At 43.3% G+C, this 21475-nt stretch overlaps 1 protein-coding gene and 1 pseudogene across 4 annotated transcripts in view; both read left to right on the plus strand.

The window, feature by feature from the left end:
• The window catches only part of gem (transcription factor CP2 like gemini), a 91821-nt gene extending 71923 nt beyond the window's left edge, over nucleotides 1–19898 (plus strand). For all 4 annotated transcript variants that reach the window (XM_050178267.3, XM_050178266.3, XM_050178268.3 and 1 more), the window contains 2 exons: nucleotides 1432–1483; nucleotides 6850–19898. In XM_050178267.3, the coding sequence (XP_050034224.1) occupies nucleotides 1432–1483; nucleotides 6850–6911 (114 nt within the window). In that variant the 3' untranslated portion in view covers nucleotides 6912–19898. The remainder of the gene's footprint in view (nucleotides 1–1431; nucleotides 1484–6849) is intronic.
• LOC140218397 (uncharacterized) lies at nucleotides 4127–4901 on the plus strand (annotated as a pseudogene).
• Nucleotides 19899–21475: the final 1577 nt, after the last annotated feature.

Here is a 21475-nt window from a genome sequence, read left to right on the forward strand (position 1 = left end):
TGAGGGTGAAGGAGCATCATGGCGATGCCTTCTCCCGTCATGCAACACCTGGCGCGCTAACACCTCGCTGCAACAGGTGGTTCCCTTCACCCGCTCTGCTCCACCGAGGCGAGCTCATGACGTGGCATCGCAGCCAATAGGAAATGAGGTGTCATTTCTGTCCTACAGATGATGGATGCCGGCTTTTTCAATCAGTGGGCCATTTCACGCTTTCACATCCAAAAAAGAAAAATTCATTGCAGTTAACTACAGAACGTACTTTATTCGATCAATATGCTAGTTCATTATAAGAGACTAAGCTGCATGTGAACTGCCAGGATTCTTGTCTGAGGCAGCTGCTAGTCACTTATGATTTACCACAGCACATAATCGGTGCTGCCTAAGGCATTTGTTATGCAGGACTAGGCCAGTGCAATAATTATCGGGCAACGAAGGTCATGCACTGGGCACCCAAGGTCATGCACTGGGCACCCAAGGTGCACACAGGCGATCAGTGTTGCTAACTGTAGGCAACCTCACATGATGGATAGTCTCACGAATAAATTTTACTGCAGTGCCTTCAGGTTCAGTATGAACAATGTTGTGGTTGGGGAACAAATTTTTTAGTAAAGTTAACAATCGCACTTATCGTGCTTGCACTGTTTCACTTTCTATTCATAGAAACAAAATGGTGCAGTGCCGCCATGCCTCTGTTTACTTCCATGTATTCCATTACATTGTTTACTAATGCAGTGCTTAAGTCAAGCAGAGGCCTGCTAATTTAGCTCTCTAAGGCAGTAGTAACGCACTTCTGCACATTGTTTGCGAAGTTTCTGCATGCACTGTCAGCAACAATGAAAATGGTGACACCTCTTTTTTTTTTCCTTGACCCATGGTGGCCAGATGACAAGTGAAATTCTGCTTATGACTGCTTTATGATGAAGGGGACTATTACACTTATTTTTTTAAAGAAAGATCAACATATAGTATTCCGTTTTTTACAGTACAGAGTTGGCATTAATTAGAATTTTCAATGAAGCACAGTGCAGTAGAATCTTGGTTGAATTACGGTTTATCTGAATTTAGGGATGATATAGATTCAAAGCATCCTCTGGTTTGAACACTATGCACATTATTTGAAAAATTTTTCGTTATCTGAATATTCTTTATTTATGATCACAGGTAAGACAAGTTCATGAGCTGTGACTGCCAAAGAAGCCATAAGATATTTTATGTTGTTGCAGTGAAGAAGCATGCTCCCATGTGGATGGCTGATATCTTTGTCATTGTCAAGGTTGTTGATGTCATCTGGCTGTGGCACAGCTCATTGGTGCTTTTTCTCCACCATGCAACCAGCCATCTAGTTTCAATTTATTATGGATGTTAATGAATGATAAAGTGCAACATAGTATTGTTTTCGTAGGTCAACAATATATTGAATTCACTTTGCAGGTGGTCCGCAACATGCCTGACGAGTCAATGTATGCCATGGAGCTTCTGAGAGGTATGGCCACTTTAAGACTGCAGCTGCATGTTGTCAGTAGCATTTGCTGTTATCTTGCCTGTTTGGCTTTGTGTGAATGATGACCATGGCACTAAACACTTAGCCTACCACTCAATTTTCTCAGCGCATATCTTTCGAGCCCGAAATATGTTGTAATTGACACATAAGGGAGAAAAAAAATCTTAGATAGCGAGTTTCTCAAGTGTGTAAAAAGCTTTTCATAAGCATTTATGGATTACGCAAGGGTCGTTCTCAAGCACTGTACTACGTGAGTACTCCACATTTGCGTAGCAGGCTCGAAAGCTCTACAGGAAGCCAATTGTTTACTTTGGCTCCTGATTGCCGTGGCCTCCTTTTGGCTACATGATATTCACTGAGAAAAGGCTATCGCTTGACTCTGGCCTTTCATCCCTGATTACCTTAACTGGAAACATTGCATTCCACACCCGATTCGCATAGTGTGAGCACCTTGAGGAGCTCAAGTTGAATTTTAAGCAAGCAGGAGTGTGTTGTATCGCATCAACCTTGCGTCACTGAGAAACATGCAGGATTAAATCACAAGCATTTGATGTTTTCAAGGAACAAGTTTTGCATGTGATAAAGTATAAGTGCTGTGGGCATCTGGTGTGTGGCACATGTAATGTTCTCTACATTGCATTTGCAAAACCCTCCACACACCTGAAACTAAAAGTGTCTAGTATATAGGTTCTCGTACTTAAACAGGGCCTACCAACTGGGAAAACTTGGAATTATCAGGGATTCTTGATATGTCTGGAAAATTCTGGGAATTGTCAGGGAAATTACAAAAAACGTGGCCAGATCAGGGAAAGTGGCTGGTGAGATCGGTGGAGCGATGAACGCGATCTACAGCATAAGCTCAGAGGCCGTGTGCAGCAGTCCCGTTGCTGCACACAGCGTCCAAGACCGTCACAAATATAGCCATGAACAGCAGGCTCTATGCAGCAATGGTGCTGCTACACACAACCGCCAAGATTGTGCTGTAGAACCCCGACTTTGTGCATCGTCGCTCTCTCTGCAGTTTTTCTGATTGCCACTAAGTGGCGCCAATAACCAGCCAGCTGCAAACGGTCTCAAACACGACTGTCATCATCATCATTGGATGAGCATCGCCATATCTGAATTCTGTGGTAATGTGAGGTGTGCCCATGGGTGTGCATGTGTATGTTGTGCTTTGTTCGTGGCTGAGGCACCTTTAGCATTTTGTTTTGCGGTGAGCTTATCCAAGCTACATTTGAAGATACAGTCACCGACCGTTTATTCGGACCTCACAGGGACTGCCTAAATATCCGAGTAAACAGGTGTCCGAAAAAGCAGATTAAGGAAAAAAGAACTAAATCCTTTATTTCCACGCACTTATTCGGGCTTGGCAGTAGGCTTGCAGAAATCGTGAATGTTGCACGCTGTTCCGTTTACGCGCAATCAGATAAGCCTGAATCTCGGAGAGGGTCATACGGTCACTATAGGCCGCATGCGATGGCAGCGTAGCACATGGTGCGTCATCTTTAGACTCGGAGTCATCGTCCGGCGGTGCAGCAGAAACCTGATGAATGATCTCGCCGTCGTCGAGTTCTGCACATGTCTGTACAGCAGTGTCAGCACCTGTGAAACTGTCAAATGAGACGGTGTCCAGAATCGCAATGCTTGGCAGAACATTTTTTGGCGTCAGTAGGGAGCACATCGGAAGGCGACAAATCCTAGGCCTCCCGGCACCCGCTTCCCGGCATTCCCCAGCACAGTCTGCGCTGGCACTGTCGGCGCAATTAGATACTTGACACTATGTTTCAGTATGCCGCATTGGATCACCGCAACCTCGACACAGCACACAAAGCAAACATCACCGCGCCGTCACACCGACACCAGTCGCACAAACAAAAAACGTCGCCTACTTGCAGCGTCGTGCACGAAAAAACAAACAAATCAGCTGCTGGATTGTCTTGACATGGCTTATTATTAAGCTGAGACCGGAACTGCTGTAGCAATGGCTGTAGCCACGAACCAGGCTGAAAGGATAATGATGAGTGGAGATTTGCAGTAGCGCCACTTCGTTGGGCAGTAAGGAGGCTCCGTTCAAAACAAAAATGGCGTTCAGCAAGTCGAACCATGCACCGGTCAGAGTCGATGCATGGTGCTCTCGATCGAGTTAGCTCAAGGAGTGTCCGAAAAATCAGACGAGAGGTTGCAAGGTGTCCGAACTTTCGGCAGTTGTTGTACATTATGATCTATGGCGAGAATGGCGGTGCCACAAAGCAGATCGAATTATCGAGCATGTCCGAATTTTTGGAGTCCGAAAAATCAGTCGGCGACTGTACTTGAAATCGACCATGTCAGAGTCAACGAAGTGCTCATTCAATGCTGACTGAACAATTGCTAATGTATCCAACTTCTTGAGCTGCATTAAGCTTATGCCCAGTGATCTATATAGCACACAATGCACTGTATGCCGCAAGACACTTGAGCAAGTTGGAAAGAACTGCAGTGTCTAGACACGCTGCAAGTATAAAGCATAAGAATGCCAGTGAGGGGCTGGAAAGTGGCTCCCAGACACGTGTACTCTCATTCTTCAAGCCAAGCAGTGCAGCCCTGTCAAGTGCGATTGATGACTGTTGACGAAGGAGCGAAGAGAGCAGGCCCCTTATTGATGCCTTCTGTTACACCAGCTCCTGCACGCATCTCGGTGTGTGGCTTTCTATTGACTGATGTTGCGAAGGCTGACATCATATGGTGCATGAATGCTGTAATGACTCGTGTATCCCTCCGTTCTGTGGAATCATCGGTGGTGCTCTTTCCATTGATGTTCCAGTCTTGTGAAATTGCCATGAAAATGCAAATGGGAAAAGACAAAGTCGAATTTACTATCGGTCATGGTATCATGTCATTCTTCCGAAAGAAGCTGCTATCAGCTCTTGCTGAAGCACCATACATAGCTGTAGCATTTGATTAATCACTAAAGAAGTAGCGCAGAAAGAACAAATGGATGTGGTGGTCAGATGCTGGGATTAGACTGATGCTACTGTAAAAACTCGATACCTGACTTCACGTTTTCTCGGCCACACCTGTTCTGAAGACCTGACCCGCTTTCAAGAAAGCCACAGAGGACATAAAGCACAAGATATTGAAAGTGTCAATGGATGGACCAAATGTGAACTTAAAGTTTCTTAGATCGCTTAAGGAAGAACTCGGTTGTCGTGACAGTCGACAAATCCCGGACATTGGAAGCTGTGCCCTGCATGTGGTTCATGGGGCTTTCGAAACGGGCCATGCATCAACTGGCTGGAATTTGGTAGCCTTTCTGCATAGCAGTTATAATCTTCTCAAGTGTGTTACAACGTGCCGTGCAGATTACATTTGCATCACAGTGAGCACATTGTTTCCTCTCAAATTCTGTGCATTTCGATAGCTTCAAAACAGCATGGTGATTTCAAGAGCACTTCAAGTACTACCAAACTTGGTAAAGTATGTGTAGTGTTCAGCTAAAGCCAAGAGCAAGCCAAAGTGTGCCAGCTACACCACAGTTGAGACGCTAATAGCTGACACAATGCTGCCGGCAGAACTGGCTTTCATGCTATCAGTGGCTGAGGAATTGAAGCCATTCCTGGCCGAATTGCAAACTGACAATCTGATAGTCCCCTTCCTTTCCACAGCACTGGAGGCTGTCTTACGATCGCTGTTCGGAAGCATAATTAAGCAAGAAATTTTGCGCGATGTTGACATGCCCTTCTAGTTGCTTAAAATAGATTTGGAGAAGCCAGAGAAATTGTTTCTTTCAACTCTTTTGAGTTTTTCTGCCAAGAAAGAACTTCAAAAAGCTGCAAGGCCATCTCAACTTGCACTGCTTACTTTCAAGAGGGAATGCATTTCTTTTTTGAAGGTGTGTTTGAAAGTGTGGTTGGAAAGGTCGCCTCTAAAATACAGGCTAATGACAGGAGTAAGTTGCTTGGATCCGGCCTGCACCTTGTCAGTGGAGGTTGGCAAAAAATGAATAGCAGCTGCACTGGAAATACTCACAGAGCACCGGTGGCTGACCAGCTTGGAAGCAGAACAGGCGCACCGATCTTACGTGCAAGTCTGTTCGTTGAGCTCTGCACAGCTGCTTCTGAAAAGCTTTGATAGGACAGCACAGAGACTGGACACCTTGTGTTTGAGTTGTGCTCACGATACCATGAGGAGTTATTTATCTTTGTCAAGATCATCCTCAACATGTTGGCCAGCACTGCTGTCAAAAGAGGTTTTTCTGTAAATAAAGAGTGCCTTATAAAGAAGCTGAAAGAAAAATCTCTTATTGTACAGAGAATAGTGAATGATGGAGTTTCAGCAGTAGGTGGTGTAGACAGTGTTGACATTACAGACAGTATGGTGGAAATGGTGCGTGGTGCATACATTCGGTGGAAGGAGGACTCAAGAAAAAAAAAGCAAGACAGGCTGGATGCATCTGAGGCTGAACAAAACAGGAAAGGATTGGCCATCCGCATCAAGGATGTTCTTGTGAACAGTGACATTATGTTTTCATTATTGTAAATTACCTCAGAAAGTGTGCTTTGTTCTCCCTTGCCATGCTCCTCTCAGCTACTGCAATTTTGATACACGGCTGTGAAATTGTGCTTGGTTTCTGTGTCTTGGTTTTTGTGATGAGTGCCATGGCTATGAATGATGTTGTTGAACGTGCTGACTGATAACTGAATTGCTGTGTTCTGTATTTACATTGCAGACATTATGTTGCTTATGTAAATATTTTGTACCAATTATTTGCTGACTTCATATTCAAGCAGTGACTAGTCTCCCTTTTAATATTGCCCACTGTCTGAACCTATGATGTCTGTCTGACTGAACTTTGTTGATGTATTTTTTCTGTGTATATTGTGCATGGGGGCCGGGGCCCTTGTCAGGCACTCTGTCGCCTTTAGCCTCGGCCCCCTCTTAGACTATGTCTGAGGAAACAATAAAGAAAGAAAGAAAGAAAGGAGCTCCAACAATAGAAGCAACGGCTCATCACTGAAGCACAGAGGCACTTTAAAGCACTGAATAAATATCCTTATAATCTTGTTTTGGTGCTGCAATAAACATTTTTGTGCATGGAATCACCTATGAATCATGCCTCTGTTCGACATGCAAAATGTTATTTTTTTTAACTGCTCATGGAATTCTTATTTACATTATCAGGAATATAAAGTAATTTAGTAGACACCCTGTTAAATAAAGCACAGAGTGTTGTGTTTACATTTCTTCTCTGGCTCCTGACATAGGGCTATCTAGTTTTGGCAGAAAAAAATTATGGACGTTAGTCAAATGTGTCATTTATTGTGACGGTGCATCATTTTCTAATTACATTACATTTGTCTCTTCAATAGGTCCAGACGATGAAGTCTACAGCCTGCTTCTCAAGTCTTATGGAACCAACACGAGGACATGATGAATTGCCTGTGTAGCTACCTTTTCCATCATTAGTTGCATTGGTTGCATAATGGTTCTGGCCTCACTGGCTTCATTCTCTCCAGTTCCATCTGCCAGGAATTTCGTCAAAACTTTCACTGAAACCCGGTACATCAAGCGCATCTATTTTGGACAACAGAACCTGCTGAACTTGCAGCAAACCAATTCTTTGGGGTGCTGTGCTATAGGCACGTGAACTTGTTTTGTGAAATGAGCCTTGCGGCATCAACATGTGACAAGAGTGGTTGGAAGCATTGTTCTGACGTGATTTGTCAAATGATTTACTGTGCGCAACTGTTTCACATTGTTTAAAGATACATTAATTTCTTAACCATGAAGTCATATCTGCCCCACCTATTTAAGTGCATGTGAATATGAGTTTGTACAGTTTGCTATAGATCGCTACAGAGTTCACTCAAAGGGACTGTAACAAGTCTTGTTTAAAAAGTGGCTTCCCAATGAGCCTTTGCTTTTAGAGGTGATGCCCTAGCACAAGTGATGAGAATCAGTCATAGATAAATTTGTTCCCATGGTGTCAAGTGATGAAAAATGTTAATTTAATTGCAGTTAAGTCTCACAAACGGTGCACCTTTCTTCCTTCAGGCGATGTGCCTGAAGGAAGTTGTTGATAAGTGAAAACACTGAAACATAATCCTCCAAAACCCTACCTTGTTTCAACCATGTGGGCATGATTTGTATCTTTTCGAGCCTGTGTACTGCTTTCTTGGGGTTTTTTCTTTTACGTGGGTCAGGCATGCGGCTCGCGCAGAACTATGTGTGCGGGAGGGAGCACATGGGACTGATGAAAAAGGCTGATTGCTCCCCCTTGGGATTTTCGAACTGCTCTACGACTGACTGCAAAAGCTTTTGGAGCGTAGAATAAAAGCTTAGTCTTGTTGCATTTTCGTCACTGAACCTGGAATTCAGAGGTTATGGTTGCAAAGAGAAGTACAGTCGTACATTTATATAACGAACACTGATGTAAAGAATTGTCACGTACAATGAAGTACAGTTAAATCTCAATATAACAAACTTCAGTATAACAAAATTCTCAATATAATGAAGTATTTAATTTTTATAACTTCTTGTCCATTGAATACCGTGTACTTTGAAGCTCAATATAACGAAGTGTATTTATACATAATTTCAGTAAAACGAAATTTCACTGCCATGCCGCCACAAAGGAATAACGAGACAATAAATGGAAACTTCCGCAGACCAGATGATCAAATAGCTGAACTACATTCGGCTGCTTGCGAACACACCTCTTGTACGGCTCCTTTTCTAGCGCGGCCGACCATAAGCCACTGACCTGTGCTCTGCGCTCTGTAAACTCCTGCTGGCACGCACACAGCACATGAACTTCTCCAATTGTCATAGATCTCGGAGCTTACAACAAGCATGGCTCTCAGTGTGGCTGAGCGCATATGCAGCCATTTAGCATTCAAAATGTAGCAGCTCACCATGTTGCCACCGCCGAAACACATCACATATGAGCCGTATACTTGGGGTCCTTCGTTTCTGGGTTATATGTTGCAATTTGGCTGTAAAAATCGGTTGTTATCTTTTAAGATAAAAGCAGGGGAGAAATCGGGTGTTTTGTTGTCTGGCAGCCCAAAGTTCGTGATTTTTCTGGGAACTTTCACAAATGATTAAAACAAGCATTGGTCTCTTTTTGGACACAAAGGTTCTATTTAAACAAGCGAAATCATTCAGAGGAGCGTGCAATGGTAGCGGGAGCTGCTCGCAAATCAAGTGACAAGCTCATCTCTAAGAATTCTTGTTGTCTGGCATTATTAATTGAAATGAAACCACATTAGCGAAAACAGCCAATAGAGGCCAGTTTGCCAATCCTTTCTTTGTTCTCTGCAGTTTTTCAGTAAAGCAAAAAAGTAAAAAAAATAGTGGACGCTGCCCTGCTTAGCAGGAGGTGTGACAATTCTCGTTATCTTATGAGCCCTTGTTGACATACGTTATCATATGCATTGCAAGCATCTCTGCGTCCATCCTAAACCTGTCGGTTGTTTTGCCCTTGTGTGTTGTCCAATTTTACTTGTTCCCAATAGGACCTCTTGCAACAAAACTAATGAAATACCACTTAGATTAATTACTTGCCCCCCTCTCAAACATAATGTTACGTGTAGCTGTAGCCCAATGCTATATACAATTTATTTAGAGGAAGCTAACGGAAGGTCAAAATGGCGACGCTATATCAAGCGGGTCCGCATCGTCTTCCTCCTCTTCAGTGCAGCCACACTGTGGTGGCTGTTTCGTAACATCACCCCCGGCAGTAGAAGCACCGTCCCGGTGCTTAATCTACACATCCGCGGTGAAAGGTGTATGGTATGGCTTTAGTCTCGCCACGTGAACGATGTCACTTGCAGCCGACAATGACGCTTAGAGGTCGGCGGGGACGACTTCATATGTGACATCGGTAACTTGTCGCACCACACGGTATGGGCCAGTGTAGCGTGACAGCAGCTTTTCGGAAAGGCCCACACGTCGAATGGGTGACCAAAGAACCCGGAGTAAAGTGCACGTCGCGATGGTGGCAATCATAGAGGCGTCTCTGATGCTCCTGTGAGGCCTCGAGACGGGTGCGGGCGAACTGGCGTGCGTGGTCGGCGTGTGCAATGGCGTCGCGGGCGTATTCAGTATCATAGTTGGGTAAACATAACCTCAACATTGCAGCTGCAGTTTGCAGTACAGTGTAACGTTTGCATGGCGGTAATTTGCTTCCTAGCACATTACCGCCGATTACATGTATGTGACGTGCAGGAAATTTAATGTAATGCACCATTGGGGCATTCATGTGAATGCGGCTACAATAAAAATGCAACAAACATTTTTTCACTCAACATCAGCAGGTGCTGAACATATTACATTTCTATACATGCCGGTTTTTGCTTAAGTGCTAAGCGCAAACAATGCATACACCATATCCATATATAATAATATTTGTATGTAATAGGATATATCTCACAAAATGCAAGAAGTGTTCATTAGTTTTGTAACACCTGCATTTATCATTATCCCTAATGAAATGAAAGTCATTGTGGAGAAACCGGGTTTAACCCAGTTTGTATTAATTTTATTCAGGGTGCAAAAACGGGGAATTATTGGGTTTCACCAGCGAAGGACCCCTTGTATACTGCATCCGGGTGACTCTCTCATGCATCCCTTTGGACACGCTAGGTCATATAGCGGCAGACAGGCGAAGTCTCCCTTTTCTGAGATCGCACCGGCGCTCGCTAATTCTGAGAATTTATTTCTATCATTTGTGACGCAGTGCTGAAGTGTCGGGCTGCTGTGCTTCAGGAACCCATGGGACACAGGTTCGAATCCAGTCAACATTGGAGAAATTTTAAAAGATCTTTCTTTATTGAAGAGAAAGTGCTGTAAAGAGGCTATGTATGTATAGAGACACAAAATGGCTGAAGTTGGCTAAGAATGCTAATCGCATTAAAATGTTAAATAGTCAGCAAGAACACCTTAATATGGCACAGTCTGAATGCTCGTCCAAACGTCCACAAGGTGCATGCTTGTAATTTAGCATAGTTCACATGCAATGTATTAGCATGGCAAGCCACGAATGGGCAATTGCAATTTTCAGGAGACCCTCTGCTGACCTGTTATTTGCGATTGTTTTGCATAAGCTTGATCGCAAACCTTTTTTTTAATGTGTACGCTTATAGCAAATATAATATAGTATGAAGAAGATATTTTCTTTTCATATGGGACTCCGTTATAATGAGATTTGACTGTGGTGTACGCTTCACTTTTCTCTTTGCAGCAGGATAAATTATCAATGATGAAATTTAGTTTTTTCAAGAATCCCATGCTCAAAAAGCTTTTGCAATTGGGGGTGCATTCAGTTTGTTTTTGATGGAACAGCTATGTACAGTCACTATTTTGGTATGTTTTACTTACACGAATGCAATGTCTGGGCTTAGGAAGAGCATCTCTGCTGAAGGCACATCAAAGACTCGTATGTTGAACACTCATGTGTGTCTCTGATATGTCTTTGTTGCCAACAGGTCTTTCTGCCTTGCTGCTTAGTGAATGTAAGCACATCAAGATGAGACAAAATACTGCAATGCTGTGCTGCAGCTAGGATGAATGCATCAGCCAGCCAGCAGGTGTACAGTTGAACCTTGATATGATGATTCTTGGTTTTAGACAACTTGCAGTTACTTTATTATCCAATCTTGATACCATTTACATATCTTTTCCTGCGATTTAGCTAAATTATTTTGTCTGTTACTTCACTTTAATGCAGTCCTCATGCATTGTCTGTATGCTCTGGAGCGTTTAATGACAAGCATGAAATAAAAACAGCGGGCTCAGATAGACTTACTTCTATGAGCCTTTCCGCACACAAGCAAGACGAAGAGTTTGCAGGAATATGTGGAGACTAGAAGTGATCAGTGCAGGTAAATAAGTTCTCAGATTTAATGAAGTTAATTTAAAATGTTTCTTACCAAATGTGCGCCAAACAAATATTGGGTATGTCAGTCATTATACAGATTTAAAATAGCATTCGGCACTTTACGTACTTTAAATGAAACCGCTTCGTGGAACGCTTCAGTAAGTGTTCTTTTAAACTTTTAGTTTACTGTACAAGAACGCAAACGTAAAGATGTTAGAGACAGGACGCCACGTGGTGTCTTGTGCCAAACATGTCCAAGTCAAGACGAACCATTAGCAAAGATACTGTAATTTCTATGCTGATGTGCCTCATCATACCTACGGACAGCAAAATTGACAAACGATTTCAGAAATTGAATGCACCATGCACCCATAACTAGTGTTTTAGGTGAGTTTAGAAGAAGCGAAAGCTCATTTTAACAGTTACTGGCTATCAACAAAAGAGCATAGTGATCATAACAATTCATGCTAAAGTAGGTTGCACAAGTGCCGCCATGTTTCACTGCTATATTTCTTAGTATATGTAAACATTACGTGCATTAAGCTCACCGAAGGTATATTAAGATAGCGTGTGTAAACTACAGAAACCCAATGACATAGTAAGAAGCAAGGACAATGCTATTTGCTTGCGTACTTAATGCATTTACTTTTGCTTGCAAATGCTATTCAAATACTTTAAATTTTCAAACCAGGTTAGACTGTTATGATGATAGGTTCAATGGTAGTCGGTGAACAAGGGAGGCCTCAGCCTGGAGTCCGAAGGCCGAAGTACTTGAATTCATCAGGCACAAAGACATGTCCCTTTGTCGAAACAAGGATGAGGCTTCATTGGTTTACGCACTGTTGATCATTTGCGCATATGAGTATCATCAGCAGGTGTAGGCGAGAGTTGAGGGAAACCCATCTGTACGCCATCTGTCGTCTCGCCATAAAATGTTCTAGGGGCACGTTCCTTTTGACCCTCACACTTCCTCCTTGAGTGGATGTAGGACAGCATAGATTTTCCTACTAAAATTACTAAAAGGGAGTTTGGCATTGTGATTGTACAGCTTCTATGGGAATGGTGATTAGTACACATGGATTTGTCTGATCTTCGTGCATGTGGCTTCAGACATTCTTGTGGCGTTATTTACTACTCTTCATCTGCCTTTATTGACCTTAATTTGGAACCAATCTTATTTTTCTCAGTGCGGAATGCAATAAGACTCTGTGTACATGCATGATCATTGCCAATTATTATTGCATTTATAATGCAATATGATCAGTTCATGAAGTCACAGATATGTTTGAAGTCAGAAAGACGAAGTTTCGGGAAATCCGTGCACTTCTCGTCGATCCCATGCTGGCTGAACCACAATGCTTGCAGTTCTCGTAGACACTAATGCTACAGTTCCTCTAGAAACCTTTTAGGAAACTCTGAGGCACCAAGAAAAAGCCTGTCCTTTCTTTCAGTAGTGCTCCTGTCACCAAGAATTGACCTGTTTTATTGCAGCTGTCTGTTATCGCAGTGCATTTCACAGCCTCATACATTGGTGCTAGAACGTACGGGGTACTCACTTTCATTGTAACCTTCTAAGGAAGCACAAGATGGAAGGCTAGCACTTGTTGCTAGTAATAATGGGACAGTGTATATGGCCCCATGTTATGATGGATTTGAACAGCTCATATAAGTTTTGTTCTCTCCTGGAAATGCCCACATGCTATCTTTAAGCTTGTAATGTACAAAGTGACAACCACTATGATCGGCTGCAAAGTTATCACCCTAATTTATCTTGAGATTTAGTTCGTAATTTCTTAACAACCAGACTTTAGCTGCCAGAAGTGACCTAGGGGTGCCTGTTGATTTGTATTGCGATAGGAACTATATGGACACTCCAGGCACATTTCAGCCATCACCGTCACCGAGAGGTTCCGTACGAGTGAAAGCGTGTGAGGGTGAGCCGGCCTACGCAGTGAAGTCTCGTGTGGGCGAGCGAGGAACGCGGCCCGGATGCATGCCCGCTCCTGTGGCGAGGGAGGAGGGGCGTTCTTCTCCGGCGGCTGCTACGCTGCCTCGATGTCCTCCTCACCCACCACTCTGCATAGAGTGGAGACAACCGCAGCGTCTACGACGGTGTTGGTCATGCAAATCGCTGACGCCATAGTAGATGCCTTTGGTGAACAGCGTAGGGGCACATTGCCGGCGCTCGTGTGTCATGAAAGCAGTCTGCAACGTGGCTTAAGTATGCACCCGCGCAGGCCTCATCTTGGAAGTGATCTGTGATGTTTACAGAGTGCACATAGTGCCGGTAGGCTTTGTATGCGATGGGCTTTCAACGTTTCGTTCTCGGTGAAGCGAGAGATGCATGAAGATTAATTCGCTTGCTGTTGCCGCGATTCCTCACTCCAGAATTTTCATAGCAAGTTTCCACACTCATCAAGCGAGATGTGTTTATGTTTACCTGTGTGCGCGTGACACCGTGCTGGGTAATTTAGTTAAAACATGTTGACGTGCTAGTTGGTTTGAATCCATGATAAAACATGTAAGCGCGACTGAACGAGGACGTAGAAAGAAGCAGACACACAAACACAGTGCCGTCTCTATGTGTCTGTTTCTTTCTATGTCCTCGTTGAGTCACGCTTGCACATTCTATCATTGTTAATTTAGTTATAGTAAGCGAATGTTGAAAAGCTTATATGGCCGATAAAACTACTGTCCTTACTTCGTACAGCTATCTACTAACTTGCTATCAGAATTGGTGCTTCGCCTTTTGGGCGGAACTGCAAATTTTTCATTAGCTGAAGAATAAGAGCATTACCTTTAACTAAATTTTCTTTTAATTCTTGGCATGAGAAAGTACAACTTCTCGTACTTCCAGCCTGTTATATCAAGGTTTGACTGTATTCCAGATGTTGGCTTTTGCTGCACTTTCTTTGTGGTGTCTGTTGCATGAAACCTAGTAGTATCTGTTGCAGCTGTTTGTTTAACTGTTTGTAAGCTAAACTGCAGAATGGACATGTTAGTGGTAGTGTCTCTGTCTGCCACTTATACTTGCAGCACCAGTAACTATCACACCATTGCAGTTGTTAAGGTACTCTCTGGGAAAGCAGCTTAATGTTTCTGTGACAAACAAAAAAGGAAAAAAGGCATTTTGTTCCTTTATAGTATGCCATAGGGTGCCAGTGCAGTGTACACATAGCCTGAGATCACATGCTCATGTACTATAGTTGTCAAAAACTTATATGGTGTTGGGGTCTGAGAAAAAGCTGAATGTTTCTGTAGCCTGAGCTCGTAATCTTGTATTAGAATCCTCCCAAGACCTCTTGTACGTTATATTGCATATTGGCTTTCTCAAAGTTAGTTAGGAAATTATTACGTAAAATATCCATGCTGAATATGAAATATCCCTGTGGAAGTGTATAAAAGTGCATTAGTTATATTCTTGACACCACCTCTTAAAAAAAACTGAAAATTAAAAAATAAAGGGGTACTAATTTGAAGTAGGCCATTGTGTGGCCATTAACAGTGAATGGCAGCCATGAACTGTGTTTTGAATGCTGGGAAATGACAGAAAAATTCAGGATAATTGCCAAATGCAGCAACCCACCACACAATGTTGCATCATCTCTTTGCTTATACAAACAAAGCAGCTTGGCCATATCAGACATGACGAGATGGTCACTTTGTCCACGTGCATGGTGGTCCAGATTCTGGCGTCCAACAAGTATATTTAAACAAAAAATTGGTCTTGCATTCATCACATACCAATCAGTAACAAAAACTGACTTGCAAAGTGATTGAGGTGCCTATGAGTCCTGGCAGGAAATGTGATGAGCCTAGTGTTGTATCGTTTTACTGACTACAGGGCCTCAATTAAACTTTTATTGCAATAGCAATTATGCTTGAGGCACAAAACACGGTCGTCACCGCCATTGTCATGCCATCCCGCTCGACGACGCATGCGTGGCTCGGGCATGATGAGCTAGAGGGCCTCCTGGGACGCGAAGTCTATTTGGCTGCAACATCAGTGAAGCGAAATGAACGCACTATCAGTGCTAGGCTCAATTGCCTTGGTGGTGGAGCCAGGGCAAAGTTCCTGCTGAACTGCTGTGTGTATGCACTGTTCGGAGTGGAACGGGCAGTAAATGTCAAGCTAATGTTAACTAATATTTTACTGGGTGCACACTAATGCTCATCACACCAGCGTTAGATGCCTGGTCGCTGCCAGGGCACTGTTTTCTATCAGGCAGGAGTTGCCCTGTGTGCTGCATCATGCCAAGATGTTGCTCTCGCATATAGTGATAACATCATCTGAGGAGTCCAAGCATAAGGCTGTCAAATGTCAATGCTGCTTTCAATCACCGTCAGTGCTTCGCTCTTGTAGCGAAACTGGCAGATCTTGTTTACAGAGCCTACAGCCTGTAAACCTTGAAATGTCAGTTTTGAGGGTCACAGCATAGTCTGCAAACGTACATCCTCACAGCTGTACATTGCCTGGACACCCATGCATGCTGTTTGACTGAGAAAACACAGTAGGTGCTGTAGTTGATACACTGGCTTCCCACACAAAGGGTTGAGCCTTGAATCCCACGGATGTTATGAAAATTGCTATGTAGTTTTTAACATATCCTCTAACCTGTGCCTTTCTCCCATTGGTCCAAAATTCCAATAATTTTCTTTCTTAAAGAATTATTTCTCACATAGTCGACATCCTTTGCATTGTTTGCAGCCAGGATGAGACAGGGCACTGTCTTATGCTTGGTGGAATTAAAGAGCTTCAAGTCGAGGCCTGTTTCTGAATACGGGGTTAGAAGGAAACTAAAGTTTGTTAAGGCTATGTATCTGTAATAATTGCCCACGTGACTGTGGCTATGAGTATGGTGTTAAATGGTCCTTGTATGTGCGGAAAGTATGTACACAAAATTATCCGATTGTCACTTTAAAATGTGGCTGTTGTCAAGAGCTGCTGGCGGCAGTGTCCCAGTGCTCCTGTATATGAAGCTGCACTCTACGGACTGATCCTTCCTTTTCTTCCTGTTTACTTACCTGACCTTTGATTTGCACTGATTTAGAACGTGCTGTGTTGTTTTATCTCAGTGCCTTAAACACATGTTATCGGGTCTGTTGGGTTATGCACAGTGGGAGCCAAAAATACTAGTTGCATGCAGTGAATTGAGCCAGTTGAGGGTAGCATTCTACAGATATCACTGTTTCTCAAGGAGAAAGAATAGATATTCATTTTTATTTTGTTCTGTACCCTCAGTCAATTACCATTCTGCACAGTGATGCTGTTTTATATGCAGCATGCAAGGATTTGCCAGCATTCTTGCCTTGAGCCACGTGTGTACCTGGCAAATGTATTGAACTGACATATTTCAAGTTATTGCTTTGTAAGTGGGTGGCATAAATTGTTGCCTGCAATGTATGTTAACTTCTGCTAAAATGCTGTCACTGATTCATAGAAAACCAAGCTGTGAGATGCTCCAAACAATTGAATGTGCTCATACATTGGTTATCACTGGAAATCGCAGTAAGAAGCAATTAGGAGGAGATACATTATGTTGTCCCACATACACATAACTTCACTAGCACTGTAGACAACTTGAGGCACGTCAGATGCTGACTTCACCTAGTGACTAAAATGGGCAACGTGCTTGTTGCTGTCCCGTTGGTGTTCTGTCACCATGGTTGCCACAGTGACCTAATGACAGGACTTGCTTGCATTCCATTTTATTAAGTGCCATAATCTGCCATTAGATGTCGCTTACGAAACCTCCTCCCCCACTTTTCTATACATGTTTTTCAGTGTGTGATGTCTAGTTGCCTGTTAATGCTATCACTAATCAGACTGTCCTCCTAAGAGCTTCCTTCTGCTGGAGATGTGGGCAGATGTTAACAGTTCCATCACTTGTATCAGTATTTCGTCAAGGCCAGTATGTGCTGTCTTGTTTGCAGTGTTGTAAGGACGCTTGCGTGGTGCAGAATTTTAATATTTCTTTTCTGTCATTCATTTGTCAAAGTTATATAGATGTTCTGCCGTACAGCTTTTAGAAAGAGACACAATCATTTCGTTGTACACGCTGTTTTTTTTTTATTATTATGGTGGAACCCTATTAATTTCTTGTGCAGCACAGTTGCAAGGCATGTGTTGTCATCTCAGCAGCAGAGTGTGACTGATTGAAGGGGTCATGACTGGTTCATTTTCTAGCGATCATTTGTGGTTTTCGTATTATATTTGGCATTTTGTTTTTGGCTTTTTGCTGCTAACAGGAGCTTTCACTGGATTTGTATAGTGGGCACTTATGGCAGAGCTGTTTTAAGCATGCCAAAGGCTTTGAAAATGAACATGCTAATGCATTACGAGCAGTAAACAGCGCTAAACAACAGGACAAAGAGAGGGACACAGACAACAGCAAATGTGTTTTTCGTGAGCAAGCCGGTAGTTGACGCTGAAGAAGCAGGTATGCAGACCTAGAACCCTGTGCACCTGCAATGACCGTTATACGTGCAGCTCATCATTTAGAGCAGTTGCTTCCAGGTTGATGTGCCCATGCAATGTCACACCAGTTGGTCCTTTAGCTTCAAGTGTAAAGCCATAGTTTCTTGTGCATTTACATTTCTTTTCAAACTGTACTTTCATTTTTTATTTCATTTGTTTTTGCTTAGAATTCAATGTTAGCTGTTCTTACTCTTTCATTTTTTGGGAAAGCATTCTGAAATGGTACAAAGACATCTTCATTCTCTTTTGCTTGTGTACAACTCATTTGTAATTTTTTCTTAGGTATGCTAGGGTGCCATTGACATTTGGTGCACAGTCAAGAATACATAGAGCATTTCCTCATTTTAGCACAAGAAGGAACATATGTTTAGCTCACGTATTGAGAAGAATAAGAAAGTAACATGTAGGCTCATCTCGCCTCTCTAAAGAGTCAACAGAACTATTAGCTTTACAAGGCCTGTTGCACTTTTCTGCCTAGGTTGCCTCACTGTCGCCTTGCTCCATCGAATCACTAGCGTCATTGGGCCACTTTGCTGTTATCTTGACTGTACCCCCATCCAGTGGATGCAGGGCTTTTCTCAACAGCTGCACTGTTCTGTCTCCACGTATTTCTCTGTTATTATTTTATTAAAAATATTCAGTCTCCTTCCTCCAGCATAAATGAATGAATCATGCCTTTGCCTGGCTTGCTGGGCTGTTAACTGGCCTCCTGTGTGAAAAGGCTACTCGAGTTGGATTCTTCGTTGAAATGTCGTGAGATAGAGTTATGTCTAGTATTTTGTGGCTGCTGATGGTTTATCCATTTCACTGCTGATGTATTATGGTAGGAAGCTAACAAATACCACTACTTAACAATGTCTGTCTTAGTCATCTTTGTGGTTTGTGGCATTCCCAATATATGACGCCCCCCCTCTGTTTTTGCTTTTGGTTTAATGACTTCATAGCATTGTCCTCTTGTGAGTAACCAACTTGCTTTGGGTGCAAGAGAAGTGCTGATAATAGAAAGACTGACGAGTTTTGACTGTAGTTGATATGTAGCATTTTTGGTGGGATGCTTGCACAGTGGATTGTACTTAGAAGCAGAGAGAAAACAAAGAAATGCAGTGTTCTGAAGAGCCGGCCATCACAAGATGAAAGAGCTGCGCCACGCATGCTGCAGCTGTAAGATACAAAGTATTGTATATATGCCTCTGCATATTGTTACAAGTGGTTTGAGTTATACAGCTATTCAAAATCCTTATTTCTTCTAAGTCTCTATCATAGGTGCAGTTCGGAATTACATAGGCAGTGGAAGGTATCTTTTTTTCTTAGCATGGCATTGTGCAATAAGTTGTTACATTTTGGTCCATTATGGGCAGGGATAACTGGTAGGGCCTGCAGGGAAATTATTTCTATTGTTTTTGTTTGTTTGTCTGTACTTCCATCATTGATATTTTTTTTTTCGCAGCTTGCCTCAGTCACTTTTTTTGATCATTTGGTGGTGCTCAATTTCATTTATTTTGCGTCATTTCATGTTGGGGATCTCGCCTGAAGAACTTCATTGTGCCTGTTAGGTGGGCTGAATGTACAGCTCCTGGTTTTTTATGCTTGTCAATCTAGCGAATTTCACAATGGTTTCTTCTTTCATTTTTTATCAATGGCAACCTTTGATCTTTAGCGTCTTTGACCTTTCTCATACACAAGTTTCTATTGCTTAGTTGTAGTTGTGCATGGTATTGTTCACTTCACTAATGTGACACCAATGAAGTGTCCTTTACTTATTCCAGAAGCGCGTGGTGGACGCCCTGGTACATTCTTTTTCTTTTTATTGTTTGTTCTTTGCCGGTGTCTGTCGCTTTTGTGGTGTGTGCTGTACATCATCGGTTAAAGAGGGTCTGTTTTATGGTCAGTCATATAGAGATGAAAAAAAGAAAAAAATGATAAGACATCTCCGTTCATGTTGACCTGCATTGTTCATGTTTTGTGCACTCGGGTGCAAAGATGTAGTTTGTCACTGCGTTTGTACAGAGAGCTCTATTTTTTCCAAGACGGAATAATAAAAGAGTCTAGGCACACGCATAGCTTCATGGCGTTCTTTTTGTCTACTTGAATTCGCGGAGAATGCGAATTCCGGCAACCACACGCAATATGCTACACACACAGCAAGTCGACCAAATCTTAGAAGACTGCGCAGCTTTGAAAAGGGAAAACTTAGTCTGTGTGGTTCCTGTGAACGAGGAAGCCCGAACATCCCTGTGTGGTATTTATTGTATAGTTCTTGTATTGAAGAACACCTTCGACAATTCTGCCAATGGCGGGATAGTATATTCCTCGCACAGACTTCTGTTTTCGCTCGAGTGCATTCTGAGTTGCGTTAACTGGTGTTTAATGTGTGTTTAAAGGTCGGCACATGAGAATTTCGGAATTCTGCACTCTTTTTAATCTCGTTCCCTCTACTAAAAGCATAATAAGGGAAATGACATTGAGAGAAAAGCCGGCCACCTTTTGAACCGCAATAGCGTGCATAAGCTCATTGAAAATAAATTAATAGGGGTTGTGAAGTGAACTCAAAGCGCAGAGGTTTCGTGGAAATATACGAATTAGAAAAATAAAATGTAGGCACGGTACGCTTGGCATCCTATAAGGCTTGAACAGCGACCACGGAAGATCCTCGGGTTGGTATCTTATTGTGTTGATAAATGAGTGACATGTTCACGATGTGACTTGCTTTGGATGAAGTAAGGTTGGTAGTTTTACCGACCGTATGAACTGCTGCAGATATTCGCTTACTGAATTAACAAGCAAGGCGTGCACAGGCAAACATGAACACATCCCATTCGATGACCGCGGGCCGTCGTCGTCAGAACGCTGGCGCCATGCAGAGCGGCAGCAGCGACGAGCGAATTCCCCTTCGTGCTTCCTCCCGCTTCAACGCGAACTCGGTGCGCGAGAACACGGCGCACACGAAGCCATCAGCTATCTCGGGTCTCCTGGCCTTCGAACCCATCACATATTACCTCGCAGACAGGGCGCCCAGCCGCGCGATGCGCAGCTGTAGCCGGAGCAGAAGAGATGCGCGCTCACCTGCCCCCTCCACCGCGAGAATACGCCGCCGCATCAAGCAACCATTCTCTGCTCACCCTCACACGCTTTCCCTCGCACCTACAGCACACGGCGCTTGGCCGCGGTCTTCTCGCACTTGGACTTTATACGGAACCTCACGGCGACGGCGACGGCAGAGATCCGCCTGGAGTGTCCACATAATTGCTATCGCAATTGAAACGGAGATGCCGCGGCCGGAAATTCAACCCGTGACCTAGGCATCGGAGCGCAACAGTCGCTGAGACTGCGTTAGGCATAAGTTCGCAATACAAGGTCGCGAGTTAGGCTGGAGGCTATGGCGGCCGCGTGACGACGGGGGATTCGTTTACGAGAATAACTTTACGGGGTAATGCAGAATAGGATCACCTAGGGACATGTATGCTTGTATAATACTTTGCACAATGTCAGAGAAGCGAAAAAGCGACGCCACGGAAACATGAGAGGCTCGAAGGTCAGCAGGTTATAGACGCTTCGCGACCTCCAATAACGCGACGTAACGTTTTGTCCGCTCATAGGCGTTACATGCAATGCTACAGTCCGTGTTTAATTTGTGGCC

The sequence above is a fragment of the Dermacentor andersoni genome, chromosome 5 (assembly GCF_023375885.2).
Source record: "Dermacentor andersoni chromosome 5, qqDerAnde1_hic_scaffold, whole genome shotgun sequence".
NCBI lineage: Eukaryota > Metazoa > Arthropoda > Arachnida > Ixodida > Ixodidae > Dermacentor > Dermacentor andersoni.